Source organism: Cryptosporidium andersoni (genome assembly GCF_001865355.1).
Source record: "Cryptosporidium andersoni isolate 30847 chromosome Unknown contig_94, whole genome shotgun sequence".
In the NCBI taxonomy this organism is placed as follows: domain Eukaryota; phylum Apicomplexa; class Conoidasida; order Eucoccidiorida; family Cryptosporidiidae; genus Cryptosporidium; species Cryptosporidium andersoni.
Window position 1 is genome coordinate 1 of NW_027122860.1, and position 16,031 is coordinate 16,031.

Consider the following 16,031-nt stretch of genomic DNA (forward strand, 5'->3'; position numbering starts at 1 on the left):
AATTAATTATTAGATTATTATTTACAATTATTTAGAAAAAAAAAAAAAAAGGTCATTTTTAATTATAATTTATAGAAGTCTGATTAAAAATATTACGATATTTAATATTTTTAATAATATAGATTTATATATTATTATCGTTTTCTTTTTTATTAATTTCATAATTAATTAGATCTTGTTTGAATAGGTAAATTTATTCTAATAATAAATCAATTAATTATGTAAATTATTTAATATTAAAATCAATTATTATGTTTTTTTTCTTATAAATAAATTCTAATATAAATAATAAGAGAAAAAAGTGATATATTAATATAAATTTTAATTTTATATTCTTATTGGAATTTATATCATTATCACAAAACCAAATCTTATCAGAAATTTATATTTGATATTTTCATTTCAATAATCAATATTTATTGATCAATATTTATTAATCAATCATCAATCATTCATTCAATAATAATCAATCATCTTTATTTTCTAATCATGTATAAACAATTAAATAATTTTATTTTGGGGATAATTCTATGTATATGTATAACTTTTATTAATTATAATTATTTATCACATAATAGTAATTTAGAAGTTTATTCTTTCATCAAATTAACTGCCAGTTCAAATCAAGGTAATAAAGGATTAAAAGAAGAAAGTCAAGGTAATCAACCAGAATTAGATCAATTATATGGTCAATATTATGATTATTTTAATGAATATTCACAATTCTGTGGAAGTGGTGGAAACATGTCAGAAAGATATTGTTTACAACTTCGAAATAAATTAGATGAAATAAAAGTAAAAATAGAGAATGTTAAAAAAAAAGAGGCTAATAAAAAATAAGTTGAATATTTATTATTTTGTTGTGTTACATAGTTGGATATTACGATGTAATAAAATATTGTGGTTTTGGTTTTTTTTTTTTATTATTATTACTATTAAATTGATTATTATCTATTATTTATTTTAAATATTTTTTTTTACTTTTGGTCATAATCAATATTATATATATTATTTATTTTATTATATGAAATTCATTCATATAATAAATCTTATAAAGATAAAATGGAAAATGAAAATAATATATATAATTATTTTAGATTCTTAATAAATTTAATAAATAATAATTAGATATGATTATAAGTAGCTTATATTAGATAATAATTTATGTAGTAATTCTAATTTATGTGGTGTTAATTTATTTTATTTAATAATATTTTAAATAAATATTAAAATATTAATATTTTTACTATTGTATTTTATAATTTTAACATAACTGTTGAGTTTTATTCAAAAATATTTAAATCTTTAAGATAAAAGTAAGAAATAAATATAATATTAAATATTAATAAAATATAAATGATTAAAATTTAATTCTAATATAAAATATTTTAGTATTACTTAATAAATATAAAACCCTAATTTCTAAATATATATTTAAAAAAGTATAAAAGAAATAAGAAAAGGAAAATAATCAATAGAATTAATTTCTTTTTTTTTTTAAATATAGATATAAATTTAATAGTTAATAGTTAATAATTAAAAAAAAAAAATATTTTATTTATTATCTTAATACTTCTTTTCTTTATAAACCCTAATCTCAAAAATTAATATCCCCATTAAAAAAATGAGACAATTAAAATATATTAGATTTTATATTTATATGAATAACAAATAACAACAAATATAGATTATAGATTACTTATATTTATAAAATTATTTGAAAAAAAATATAAAAAATATAGTAGAAATTAATATATTCAATATCTCCCCCAATATATAACTTAATTTAATGAAAAAACTACTAAAATTATTAACTTTTAAAGATCTATCTAATATATTATTTAAAAAAAAAAATTAATAATGAGATTTTACCTTAACATATCTTATTTTTTCCTTTTATTTTTATTTTCTTAGTTATTTATGGGTAAATCATCTATTGATGATACCGCATAAAGTGAAAATACGACTAGACATGAGGGGGGTTAATATTAGATAAAGTTTTATTACGTATATGTTTCATTCTCAATTAATAGATTTCACTACCTAATTTTACCTCACTACTTCAATTTATATCATTATCACAAAACCAAATCTTATCAGAAATTTATATTTGATAAATTATAATCTTTTTACTTATTATTTTCATTATTTTGTCCTTTGGATTACTTAAGTCATATTCTTTTTTTAGATAAAGCGGTAGAGGTACAATAGTTTAAAGGGGGTTATTAGATCTGCCCAATATTTTGTTAATATTAACACATTTTATAGATTATATCTTAATAATTTCTTTACTTGATTTCTTTTTTTTTTTTAACAATATATTTTAGATATTTCAAAATAATCTATAATTTTGTTTAATCTATTAATAATGTATATTCCCAAATTATAAATAGATCTTTATTCATATTATTAAGTTCTAAAAAGGATTTATATCAATAATAATTTAATTAATATAGTCAGATTTACTATAATAAAAAAAAAACCTCAATTTATTTTATATTTACAATTTTAAGTTTTTAGCTAATAAATATTTTAAATAATTAAAAAATAGGAAGAAAAAGAAGAGGATACAATTAGATAATATTAATAATAAAAAACCGTTCCTTAACATTATTGTCATACCCCGTGATATAATTTAGCGGTAACTTTGGGAAAATTCTATTTTTGACAAATATTAACAAAATATCTTTTTATAGGGTTTAAACTGAAAACAGAAAAAAAGGGAGATATAAATAATAAAGTAATACTTTATAATTATACATATCTGTTCCTTATTTAATTGAATTATTTGATCAATTGAATAGATGAGAAGATTCTTCTCTTATATATTACTTATAAGATATATTAGTAAATATTTAAAGGAAAAAAAAAGTAAGGAGCTATAACTAGAATGAATTAAATACTGAGAATATTATTTAATAATACTATAATGTGACTATTCTAATATAAGGACTTTTTAGGATAAAATTTTAAATATAATAAAAAGGGATATTGAATTATTTAAGAATTCTTAGAAAGAAATTTGTCTTAAAATTTATCTTAAATATTATTTAAATGATAATTTATATAATAATATATTTTCTTTTAATTTCTATAATAATTTCAATATAATATTATTTAACAGTAATAGTAATAGTAATAAAAAAAAAAAAAAAAAGAAGATATGTTATTGATATAAATTATTATAAAATTAGTTCTTGAATTATAATAAATATAAGAAAATGATAAGATATAACTTAATAATGTTGAATTTATATAATTTAAAATATGAATAACATTGTCAGTACCCAAGCGCTAATGTAAATTCTTAGAATATCTCATTGTATTAAATTCATTATTTAAGTCTCTTAAATAAACAATATTTTTGCAGTGTATAAAAAGAAATTATATGATGCAAATTAATAATAAGTATTTAATATTAATATTTACGATTTTCTACATAAATGAGTTAAGAAATAATTTAATTAATAACTTTTTTTATAATACTATAACATCCTTTGTAAATACTTATATTAGTAATCTATTTAGTGCTGATGATATTACTCAACATATGGGAGTTGAAGTTGCTATTTTGGAATTAGTTGAAACTCTAGAAAATTATTCTTTAATGAAAGTTCAATCTGATCAATTAGCTTTAAAAAAAGTGAAGTTATCTAAATCACAAATACGGAAATTATGTACTTATTTTGATAATGAAGTGAAGAGATTGGAAAGTCTAGCTTTAGATAATTTAAGGAAATGTATAAAATCTGAGCGTAGTTTTTCTACTTTTTTGATTGCATATTGTGAACAATCAATTATAGTGGGAGATCATTATGATTTAATGCAGGAATTATTTAAATCAAGATCAGAGTGTATTCCTATTTTAAAAGAGAATTTAGATAATCCTATAAATGAGAAGATAGACAGGAAATTAATGAAATTACATTATAAGTTTCAAAGTAATCAAAATTATCTATATAATTGCTTGAAATTAATTACTCAATCAATTGAGATGAATAGAAACCTTGAAGAAATAAATCATAATTTAAAAGTACAAATAGAAGATGGAAATAACTTGATTAAAAATACTGAAGAAGTGGATAAATTATCTTTAAAACTTGAGTCTAATATATTAGAAATTGGTCTAAAAGAAAGTCATAGAGAATTATATAATCATATAAGGAATAAATTAGAGATGAATAAGGGAAAAGAAACTCAAGATGAGAATGAGAATGAGGATGAGAATCAAAATCAAGATGAGAATGAGAATCAAAATCAAGATGAGAATGAGAATCAAAATCAAGATGAGAATGAGAATCAAAATCAAGTTAATATATCTGAAAGAGAAAGATTGGACATGAAGACATTAGAAGCTACAATATTAGCAAAATTAGAAAAAGAAATATCAGAAATGGAGGAACATATAGAAAATGTGTTTAGAAATGAAGAACAAAAAAGTAAAGAATTAGAAAGATTAGAAAGAGTAAGATTAAGAAATGAAATATTAGGAAGAGATATGTTAGCAATAGAAAAATTAGAAAAAAGGAAATTGGAGAAGAAAGAAAAACAAAGAATAGAAAAACAAAGAATAGAAAAACAAAGAATAGAAAAGACAAAAGAAGAATTAGGTAAAGTTATAGCTAAAAGAATGAAAGGACAACTTGAGAAGCATCTGAAAAAAGAAGATATGACAGGAGAACATCTTTATAATAAAGAATATGATCTACGTAGGAACAAGGTAAAATTAGACCCATCAAATTCTTGGACAAAAAAAGTAGAGGAAGAAATAGAGGAAGAAATAGAAGAAGACGAGATAAAAAAGGAAGGATGTGATACAAAGAGAAGAGAGCAAAATCAAATGCAAATAAAAAGTGATAGTGATGGAGAAAGTATTTTTAATAGATTAAAGGGAACGAGATCTGAATTTAGTCTATTATGGGAAAAAATTGTTGCAGAAAGGAAAAGAAGAAGAGACAAAAAGGAAAAAGAGATAGAAAAAGAAAAAATGATAAAAAAGGAGGAGATGGAGAAATTAAAACAGTTAGAGTTAATGCAACTAGAAGCCATTTACAAGACAGAAGCATATCAAGAGTATAAAGAACAATTACAAAGGGAAATAAATGAGGAGGATATGAGACAAAAAATATATTGTAACATTGGAATGGAGAATATACAAAGTGAAAGAGAGAGGAATAGGAAATGTGAGGAAAAAAATAAAGAAGAAGTGGGAAGAAAAAAGAGATCAGTTGGAGAGGAATGGTTAAAGCTAATGGCTAGAAAAGAAGCAAGTCAAGAAGAGAAAAGAAAATCATTACAACAAAAACAAGGTGGAAAAGGAGGAATTCATAGAAGATGGGAAGAGGTAATATCTAGTGAACGTTTAAAAAAAGAAAGGAAAGAAACAGAAAAAAGGAAATTAGAAAGAAGAAATTTAGAAAAAGTTATGGAAAGTAGGAAAGAAAGGTTATTAAAGAAATAATAGAAAAGGTAAATCTATCGATGTTTAATTTATAAAGTATTTTTCAACTTTTTAACTTTATATGATGTTTGAATATTATTTTTATATTTATTTTTTATTTTAAATATACAGTTAAATTATTTTTTAGTAATATTGGAAGTAATTAGATTTAATTATTTTTATTTAATATTTAATTTTATTAATATAAGAATATTATTGTTATATTAATATATTTATGAATTCAATAATAATTGAAAATATTGATTAAATATTTAATACACTTATTTTATATAATATTAATTATTAATGATATTATTTATATTATATTGATGAATATTTTTTATTATTAAATTGTTTAAGTATTTATTTAGTTTAGGATTTAAATTGGTTAATAATAAAATTGACAATAATAAAAATTTGAATTTTTAATTTATGATTATTCTCATTCATATAATTACTAAATAATAATGTAATTTTCAATATTTTTAGGTTTAATAAGAGAAAAGAAAAAAAAAAAAAAAACAAAAACCCGTTATTTTTTTTTAAATATTAATTTACAAATATTATTAATTAGTTTTATTAAGTAAAAATTAATTGAAATTTTTGAGTATAATTTCTGTACATTTAATATAATTCCCTTTCTTTAATATATTTATAATATTCCTAATTTTACTCAATATTATAGAAAACCTAATATAATTTAATATATTACAATTTCATTCCAATTATTTAGGAAAAAAAAAAATTGGAAATAATATTAAATAATATATATCACTTTAAAATATACAAGATAAATTTTCTAAAATTAGTTAATAATCTAAATCTAAAAGTATATAAAATAATCAATCACTTAAACATTTATTTGTAATTATTCACATAAAAATAAATCTAATTTCCTCCTAATTATTCTAAATTTACATCTAAAAGTACAATTTTTTCCGTATTATCTACATTACTATTTTTATTTGCTATAATTTTATTTTCAAAATCATTTAAACGTCTATATATAGCCATTATCTCTGTAAATTCTCTCCATCTTCTTTGAATTACTTGTAATACATTTAAAAGTTGTATCATATATAGATCTAAACTATAATAATCTGAAATAGTCATTGTTCCAGAAAAAAAAGATGGCCATAAAAAAATACTACCAATAAAAATCATTGCTTCTCTACATGCAAGATTACCAAAAGCAAATGGAAAATTCCATCTAAATGTAACATAATAATTTCTTTGTAAATCACTTGTTATAGATCTAATTAAATTGTTATCAATTGAATTATTATTATCTTCAGCTAATACAAGTTCCTTACGAAGTGCTGCTTCAATTTTTTGATTTTCATAATGTAAATATGGAAGTTTAACACTTGTTAAAACAATAACAATAAATTGAGCAAGAAAAAGTAAAGTTGGAGGATAAAGAGCTGCATATTTTACTTTCCCAAATATAAATATTTCAGGAACAGAAGATGCTAATTCAATTAATTTTGGAAGGATTTGAATCCCCATCATTAAATTTTGAATTAAATCAGTAATAGTAGCCTGACATAATTTTGCCCAAGCTTTAGTATCTTCTTGTATACGTTGAGATGCACCTTCAATATCCCTAACTAATGGCCATGAAGATAAATAATATTCTGAGAGAGCTTGACGCCAATAAAAAATAAATACATTTACAACATATGAATTAATAGAATAGCATACAGTCAAAGATAAAGCAATAGGAACAATACCTTTTATAACAACCATTGTAGTTTCATAAACTTCACATTTAATCTTTGTAGTCACACAATCTGATAATATTTGATTATATTCAGCCACAAATATTGACATACTAATTCTTGTTGAGCTTTCATACCACATAAGAAGTAGTGAAGAAAAAAAAAGTAAATAAGCCCTTAAAAAATATTTTCTATTCCATAAATAAGCTGCAATCATCCTTTTTCATAAAAAAAAATACATATATTAAATTATATATTTAAAAATAAGAAATTAGGTTTATATTTATATAATATTATATTATAAATTAAGTAAAATATATATTTAATACCCATCTTTTAGATTATGTATGATCATTTTTTTTTCTCGATACCTGTCTAAATACTGCTATAAGTCCCGCTAACTTAAGCGCGTATATTTCTAATAAATAAATACATGAAATTGAATCTAGTAAATTAAAATTTTATTAATATTAACTATTAATATAATAAAAAAACCTAATAAATTATATATAATTATATAATAATAAATTTTAAAATATAATATAAATATTTATATTAATATTAGATAATTTTATTTTAGGATAGGTCTCACACAAAATATGTCTTTATAGGTTATTAAATAAAATTGCACCTTAATCCCGCTAATAAAGGCGCAGATCTCAAAATAACTTTTAGGGTTTAATATTTAATATAAATAATTTACTTACTTTTTCCTTTTTTAATAAAAAAAATAAAAACGTTAAAAATAGATGTTTTCACAATTTTTTAAGAATAGAAATTATATTTTTTGGGCTTATTTTGGATGGATATTAGTAATTATTTTGTGTTTAGCTGAATGTTTTTTTGATACTCTATCAAATCATTTAAACCAAGCATTTGCAAACTATATACAAGGAGCATTAAATCCAACAGATAATATATATAAACCAATCAAACAAGATTTTATTACTTATCTTTGGGGATTATTATGGGTAGAATTAATTGGAGTTGCTTTAACTAATTCAGGACGTGAATTTATTGGACAACATATAGCTTTTAAATGGAGAATGGCCTTAAATGATTGTTATATATCAAAGTGGTCAATTTTAAAAGACATTGAAGGTGTATCACAAAGGATACAAGAAGATTGTAGGGATTTTGCATCTAAAGTTGAATTATTAGCTGTTGATTTAATATATAAAATAGTAAAAGCTTTTACTTTTTATAGGCTTATATTAATATATGGTAAAATGATATCTTATATTCCATTTTTTGGTTCAAATTCTCATTCTTTATTATTTGCATCTATATTTGCAGAATGTTTATGTTATATTCCATTAATTATATCTGGTAGAAGACTTCCAGAAATTGAATATGATAATCAAGTTGTAGAAGCAGCATATCGTAAAGAGTTAGTACTTAGTGAAGATGATCATTTTACAACAGTTAATATGATAACAATTTCAACTCTTTTTTCAAAGGTTAGAAGTAATTCATTACTTATGTATAGACATTTAATGTATGTTGATGCAGCCTTTAAATTTACAAATACATCTTCTCGATATATTAGTGTAATTATTTTAATACCACCTTTACTTAGAAAGGAATTAGATTTTGGCAGTTTTAAAGCTGCAGATTCTGTAATTAATAATATGCTTTGGATATTATCATCTATTAGAGAGAAATGGCCAATATTAATTGAACTTGCTTCTATTCATAAACGTCTTAAAGGTCTTGATCATTATATAGAAGTAAATAATAAGAATTCACATTATTTATATGAAATTGATAATAATAATAAAGTCTTAATAAATATAGAAGATAAGAATATGTAAATTAGTAATAAAGAATTAAAATACTTTATTCATAATTTTTTTTTTTAATATAATGTAATAATTAAGATATTATTATATATCATTAAAAACTTTATGTAATAATATTACAGAATTAAAAGTTACTAAGAAAAAAAAAAAATTAAAGTATATATATTCTTAATTTAATATCAATATCAATAACAATTATCCATTTAATAAAAATTATATTCATATTTCATTAGATAACTTTTAGAATTATATATTTAAATGAGAAATGATTATAATAGAAATCTTAATAATTATATAAGTATTCCCCAACCCGATATTCTAATTAGTGGTTGTCTTATTTGTTCAGAAGTTTCTTGAGGTGGGAATTCTTCACTTTCTATCTCCATTAAATCACGTAATTTTTTAGAAGAATATTGCACAGAATTAAACAAATTGAGATATTTATTGAAATATCGACTTATTGCAATTGATTTACCTAAAGTTAGAGTTTCAAATCCACAAGAATCTAATCTATAGATTGAATCCTTCTCAATTTCACAAAAACCTTCCCTAGGGCAACATCCACCACCTACAACATGATATTGAGTTGTATGATCTTCAGGTTCAATTAGTTCAATATGATGATCATGACCTGATATAAATAAATCTACTTTATATTTTTTTAAAAGTGGTAATAATATATTTCGAAGTTTAATATGAGGACCATGCATAATACCACTAGAATATAATGAATAATGATTAACTATAATGATCCAATCTACTTGTTTTGATATGCAAGCTCTTAAAACTCTTTCAAGAAAATTCAATTGTAAATACCTAAAATTCTTGGGAGTTTTTTTAAATGAATCCCTTGCTAATACCCAACTATCTAAATAAATAAATACAGCTGTTACATCTTCTTTACTTGAACTATCTATTTCTGAATTACCTTCAAAATCTTTAATATTAGTTTCATTAATATGTGATTTAGTATTATTTGAATATATAAAATCACTAAAATTATTATTTATTGAGTTAGATCTTAAATTACTGAATTCTCTACGAATATGTAGCTGATCATTATGCTTTAAACCAGCTGCCTTGATAATATCACTAAATTTAGAAGATGATTTGAAATTAATAACTTCATACCACCAATATCCATTCATTTTCCATCTCTTATTCAAAGGAGAATCTGTATAATCAACTTGAGCTTTTGGATTTTTTCTCCAATCATGATCCCCTAAACATGAATGTAATTTTAAATAACTAGGTAACTTAGAAAATGGTTTTTCCAAAATTCTTTCCCAGTTTGTATCATTGATACTATCTACACCTGATTCATAAAAATTATCTCCAGCAGCAATGATAAATTGAGGATTTAAAGTGTCACAAAGTTTCAACATCCCTTTAATTACATCACTTTGGCATTTAGTAACTTTACCCCAATCTGCAATATTAAATGTTGTAAACTGACACTTAATAAATGGGAATAATAATAAAATCATCCAAATCATCTCCATATCACAAATTCAGATAGATGTAACTATATACCAAATAGATGAGGGGTTTTATATTTCTTATTTAGATAAAAAAAATCCCCAATACTTCTTCTAAATAGAAAAATTTGAATTGAATATATTTGTCAGGATTGAGTTGCGGTAACAATCTTAAAAAAAACTCTACCAAATTAAACCGCGTTAGGATTTTTTTTACTATTTTGGATTTACTTTAGGTACCGTAATAAGAATTTAATTAAGTTTGTAAATCTCTTCTTTTATTATTAAAGAAACAATAAAATTAGGTTATAAAAGACTATAATATATTATTTTTCATAAAATATTAATTAAAAAAAAATAAGGGATTTATACTTATAACTTCAAGGTTTATGATTAGATATGCCGGATCCACTAAGTATTAAGAATATGAATACATCACTACTTTATAAAAAAAAGGGAGGTTCTTATTCTTATTCTGAAAGGGGATCCATTTCTAGCTTTAAGGCAATGACTAGAACTGAGTCTTTAGCTATTTATGGGTTATTTGTAGAAGAACCAGAAACTCTACCTGGATTAGGAGGTATTATTGAGGGTTCATCTTTAAGTGCCGCTACATCTGCAATGATAAATACAATGATTGGTATTGGAACATTAGCAATTCCATTAGCATATGCATATAATGGTTTAATTCAAGGTATGGTAATGACTATTATATGTGCTTTATTATCATCATTTTCATTATTTTTATTATCTAGTATAGCAGTTAAATTTGGTGATGATGTAAGTTTTTATGCTGTAACTGCCATAGCTATGCCAAGTCTTAAATGGGTTGTTGATGGTGCAATTGTTATAAAGTCATTAGGTGTAGCAACATCTTATTTAATGGTTGTAGGAGATTTATTATACTCTCTTTCATTTTCATCTTTCCCACACGGTATAGATCCAAAAATAATAAGAGCAATTTTATTATTAACAGCTGTTATCTTCTTTATTGCACCAGCTTCATTTCCACATCAATTAAAGTCTATGAAATATACTAATTGGATAAGTGTTGGATGTATACTTTATGTTGTTTTACTTGTTGCAGTTAAATTTGTTTTATGTGCATTAGGGTATCCATTAATTAGTATAGATAAGCCAGCTTATTTCTCAAATAATATTGACTGGTTTAGTACATATTCATTAATAAAAAGTTTACAAACATTTCCAATCTTAATATTTGCATTTGCATGTCAGCAAAATATCTTTACTGTGAGTAATGAATTACATTATAGGACTTTACCAAGATTATCTCTTATTATTTTTATTTCAATTACAGTAGGTATATTAGTTTATTTTATAATTGGTATATCTGGATATTTATTATTTGGAAGATTAATTACAAAAGCAAATATGTTGGAATTATTTGTAGAAAATTCAATCGAATTATTAATAGGAAGATTTTTCATTGCAGTATCAATGTTATTTTCATTTCCTATACAATGTCATCCATGTAGAAGATCTCTCTCTATATTACTTTATAGTGGTGTTAAAGAAATGGAGCCTAATACTGAGAAGAGGATTTTAGATCTTATAACAATAGTGATATTGTTTATAACTACTAGTTGTGCTATATTTTCTACAAACCTTGGTCTTGCATATGAATTAATTGGTACTGTATGTAGTAATACAACTGCATTTATTATACCTCCAATTTTATATATAAAGATATTTGAGGAAGATGGTTTGACAATAACAAATTTTCTGGCATATGGATTATTAATTATTGGATTTTTGATCTTAATTCTTTGTTTAGGTGCAATTTGTTTGAATCTTTTAGTATAATAATATTAGATGTATATTTGTAGAAGATTATTTTGATATAATATTGAACTAGTAATTGTTGACTTTATTATTCTAAGCAACTTTTTTTTCACTTCTTTCTTAAATTAAATTATTTGTAAATAAATATCTATTATTATTTATTATCAATTGATCCAATATTTAAATCAATAAGAAAATTGCCCAGATATTCTAGATTTTGACTAGACAGAAATTCCTTAAAGAAAATAAATGCATATTTTAAATTTGATATGATTTTTGCCAAATGATCATCAAAGATTACTCCGGCAGTGATAGAAAGAGAATCAGAGTTCAATAGCTCTTCTAATGTTGGAATTTTGATTTCATTATCTCTTAATGGGTGGATTAAAACATCATTTAATTCATATTGTAAGTCTTTTAAGAAATAAGACTTTAAATCTTGAATTTTTTTTAATGAAGATTGATAAATAGAAATTGACAAATTATGGTTTTCTTTTAATTGAGAATTATATTGATTACAAGTGGGATTTGAACATTTTTCATTATAATCCGATTCTATCAAGAGCTCAGAACATGATTTACATTCACATTTTTTAGATTCTTCAAATTCTAATTTTTGACAATTATCTGGATAATCTAAAACTGAATTCTTATAAGTTTCTACCCATTCATTTTCAAGATTTTGCAGCGCTATTTTAACAATTTCAACAGATTCAATTAATATACATACAAGAGGAGTAAATACACTAATTTTTCGTCCTATATAATTCCATTCATTTTGAATATAATCAGTAAATTTTCCAATAATACTTAATTCTATTAGAGGTGATATATAGTTATTATTGACAATATTAAAATAAGATTCATTTATTGAAATCCCTATTTTATCACAAAGTATTGATGTTATCTCATCTTTAATATTATTTAAATTACCTTGCTTAGCAGCATCAATCAAATTACGGGATTTCATAGCAAGAGCATTTAAAAGTTCTACAACTTCTATAGAAAACCCTAATACTGAAATAAAATCTTCTTTATTATCTTTTGAAAAAGATTTTATTGGAATTAAGAAAGGTTGATATCCAGAAAATTGACTTGTAGAATTATATTCAAAAGATGACAAAATTTCTGAAAACCATTCAATAATTTTCTCACGATTTACAGTTTTAGAATGATTACATATAGATATATACAAATCTTCTATTGTTCTCTTAGTGCTAAATGTATTAGTAAAACTATTTGTTAAAGATTTATCCATATAGAATTTTAATTGAGTATGAATATATATGCGATTAATTGTATACAACCAAGTTAAAAGTCCATAATTTGGAGGAAATGTTGAATTATTAATAAATGATTCTAAATCTACTAATTCTGCATCACCCATAATAATTGAAAATGCACTTTTAGCCCATGAAATAGCACTTTGTGTAATATCTAGAGATTCACTAAATTTCATATCACCTATTAAATTCAAATTCATAGATTCTTTTGTAATATATTCAATTCTACTATTAGTTATTAAATCATAAACTACTAAATAACCAGTAGATTTGTGTATATCATACCAAGTCCTATATTGGATTAACCATTGTTCTACAAACTTTTCAAATATTGAATCTATTTTAGGATTTCTAACAATATCTTTTCCATTAAATAACAATTTATTCAAATATAATATTATAAATTTCCTAAGTTCACCAATAAAAGAAATACTGAAATATTTAATTGGATCCATAGAAAGTACTTCATTAAAAAATATATTTAAACGATTAATATTTAAATTTAATAAAACATTTTCTGATTTATTCAGTATAGAATCTAAGTTACAACTTATATATTCCCAATTTGACCAAAGTCTTTTTAAAAAAATTGAATGACAATTAAATACTGATAAAAGAGTTTGTAGGAACCATTCAGGTTTCTCAATATTTGATAAAGGACAACTTTTTGAAAAAAATAAAGGTTTTAGATTAGAAGTTATATCTAAAACTAAATATGGGATAATCTTCATATATAAGCATTCAGATAATGTTGTAATTTTATCATCTATATTATATTTATATTGTTTCATCTCTAAATATCTTAATATCTTTTCACAATCACTTAATAAAATTAGTATAATACATAATGCAAATGCCATTGATATATTTTTTTCATTATCAATATTTTTTTCAACTTCAAGATCCATATTAGATATATTTATAGATTTCTTATTTATTATATCCTCAACAATATTATCATATTTACCCCAACTACAAAATCTTTTTAAAGTATTACTAAATTCATTGATTAATGAAGTTTGTATATTATCTAAGAACTCTTTAATTTTCACCAAAATTATCTTATAAAAGTTTAAATCTGATATATTATTTGAGATATTTAAATATTCCTTTACACAATACTCTAGCTTTAAAATTACTTTCTGTATAAATGAACTTCTTAATTTTGTATTTGAATTAAGGTTATCTGATATCTCTTCTAATATCTTAAATATTTTATAAATAGATTCCAAAAAAAATTTGAGATTTATTATTATTCGAGCCTCTTTCATTGTACTAGGATTAATATTATCAAATATTGAATCAGCAGAAAAGTTTAAATTATTAACTTCAATCATTGATTTATTAAGATCATTAACAATTTTATCTAAATTATTCCCTAATATTACAAAATTAGAGAAATTAATTGTTTGTAAATCGATTAGTTTATTTTCAATATTTCTAAATTCGGCTAATTTTTCTGTTCGCTTTATATTTGCTAATTCAATCATCTTTTTTATTATCTCTGTTATAGTAAGACCATTTAATAGACCCCTCCTCTTTAGTTCAAAATAGATATCCAAAATGCACCTTCTAGTTTCAATATCTAAAGTTGATTTCTCTTTATCTAAACTTATAAGTTCATTTCTAACACTTCTCCTACTTTTCAAGCATGGTAAAATTTCCTGTTCACAGAAATTTATACGTTCCTTAAATTCCTTACAGGATGCTATAAATGAGTATTCTGGATATTTTAGAACTGCATTATGTATCATTGATAAATTCGGTTAATGGCTTAACTTCAGGTTACAATACAAAATTCAAAAAAATAATGGCGCCTATAATATACACAACGTAATATATTAGAGCTTTCTATTTAATTCTGGGATATATATATAGGTCTCCGTAAATCATAATTCTAATTTCTATTATTTTATATTTCAAATTCTCACCTAAAAATAACAGGATTGTATTATTTTTTATAAACAGAGTTTGGGGTGTATGTCAATGTTATTATCAATAATATTGGTCTTTTTATAAAATACATCTTTGGGGAATTACTAAATTAATAAAATCTTACTTTTTACCATAAAAAAAAAAAATTAGATTAGTCCTAATAATATAATCAATTATTCATTATATTGTAATATTATAGTTATATTGAATTTACAATCTTCATTAATTCTACTTATATGAATTACTTGGCAACTAGATATTTTATAATTATCTAATATTATTGTTTATTACTTTATATCATTATTCTTTAAGATATATAATCTCGATATTTACTAATTTCTAATAACTTTTAATAGTTCTGGTTATTTCAAATACAATTTCTGGATAAATTATTCTTAATAAAAAAGTATTGAAATAAGAATTAGGAATGAACTAATACAAATTGTTTAATAACTAATAATATAAAGTTAAATTATTATTTACATTAATATTCCAATATAATTGCTCCGAATATTTGTTTTAAGTAAAAGTTGTTTTATCTTAATATCTCATAAATGACTAATGAATTT

General features: G+C 22.0%; 6 protein-coding genes across 6 annotated transcripts; 3 read left to right on the plus strand and 3 right to left on the minus strand.

Annotated features, from left to right (window-relative positions):
- Positions 1 to 3,391: 3,391 nt before the first annotated feature.
- Positions 3,392 to 6,034, plus strand: cand_028640 (uncharacterized protein; the record flags this gene model as incomplete). The annotated part of the gene is made up of 4 exons (XM_067213091.1): positions 3,392 to 5,445; positions 5,589 to 5,599; positions 5,930 to 5,971; positions 6,015 to 6,034. 4 exons carry the CDS (start codon positions 3,392 to 3,394, stop codon positions 6,032 to 6,034), a joined length of 2,127 nt encoding a protein of 708 aa, XP_067067713.1.
- A 309-nt stretch (positions 6,035 to 6,343) lies between these two features.
- On the minus strand, positions 6,344 to 7,378 carry cand_028650 (uncharacterized protein; the record flags this gene model as incomplete). The annotated part of the gene is made up of 1 exon (XM_067213092.1): positions 6,344 to 7,378. One exon carries the CDS (start codon positions 7,376 to 7,378, stop codon positions 6,344 to 6,346), a length of 1,035 nt encoding a protein of 344 aa, XP_067067714.1.
- Positions 7,379 to 7,910: 532 nt separating this feature from the next.
- On the plus strand, positions 7,911 to 8,975 carry cand_028660 (uncharacterized protein; the record flags this gene model as incomplete). Its single annotated transcript, XM_067213093.1, has 1 exon — positions 7,911 to 8,975. One exon carries the CDS (start codon positions 7,911 to 7,913, stop codon positions 8,973 to 8,975), a length of 1,065 nt encoding a protein of 354 aa, XP_067067715.1.
- Positions 8,976 to 9,253: 278 nt separating this feature from the next.
- cand_028670 (serine threonine protein phosphatase) lies at positions 9,254 to 10,465 on the minus strand (the record flags this gene model as incomplete). Its single annotated transcript, XM_067213094.1, has 1 exon — positions 9,254 to 10,465. The coding sequence occupies one exon, from the start codon at positions 10,463 to 10,465 to the stop codon at positions 9,254 to 9,256; it is 1,212 nt and encodes a 403-aa protein (XP_067067716.1).
- Positions 10,466 to 10,840: 375 nt separating this feature from the next.
- Positions 10,841 to 12,265, plus strand: cand_028680 (transmembrane amino acid transporter protein; the record flags this gene model as incomplete). Its single annotated transcript, XM_067213095.1, has 1 exon — positions 10,841 to 12,265. The coding sequence occupies one exon, from the start codon at positions 10,841 to 10,843 to the stop codon at positions 12,263 to 12,265; it is 1,425 nt and encodes a 474-aa protein (XP_067067717.1).
- Positions 12,266 to 12,398: 133 nt separating this feature from the next.
- cand_028690 (uncharacterized protein) lies at positions 12,399 to 15,281 on the minus strand (the record flags this gene model as incomplete). The annotated part of the gene is made up of 1 exon (XM_067213096.1): positions 12,399 to 15,281. One exon carries the CDS (start codon positions 15,279 to 15,281, stop codon positions 12,399 to 12,401), a length of 2,883 nt encoding a protein of 960 aa, XP_067067718.1.
- Positions 15,282 to 16,031: the final 750 nt, after the last annotated feature.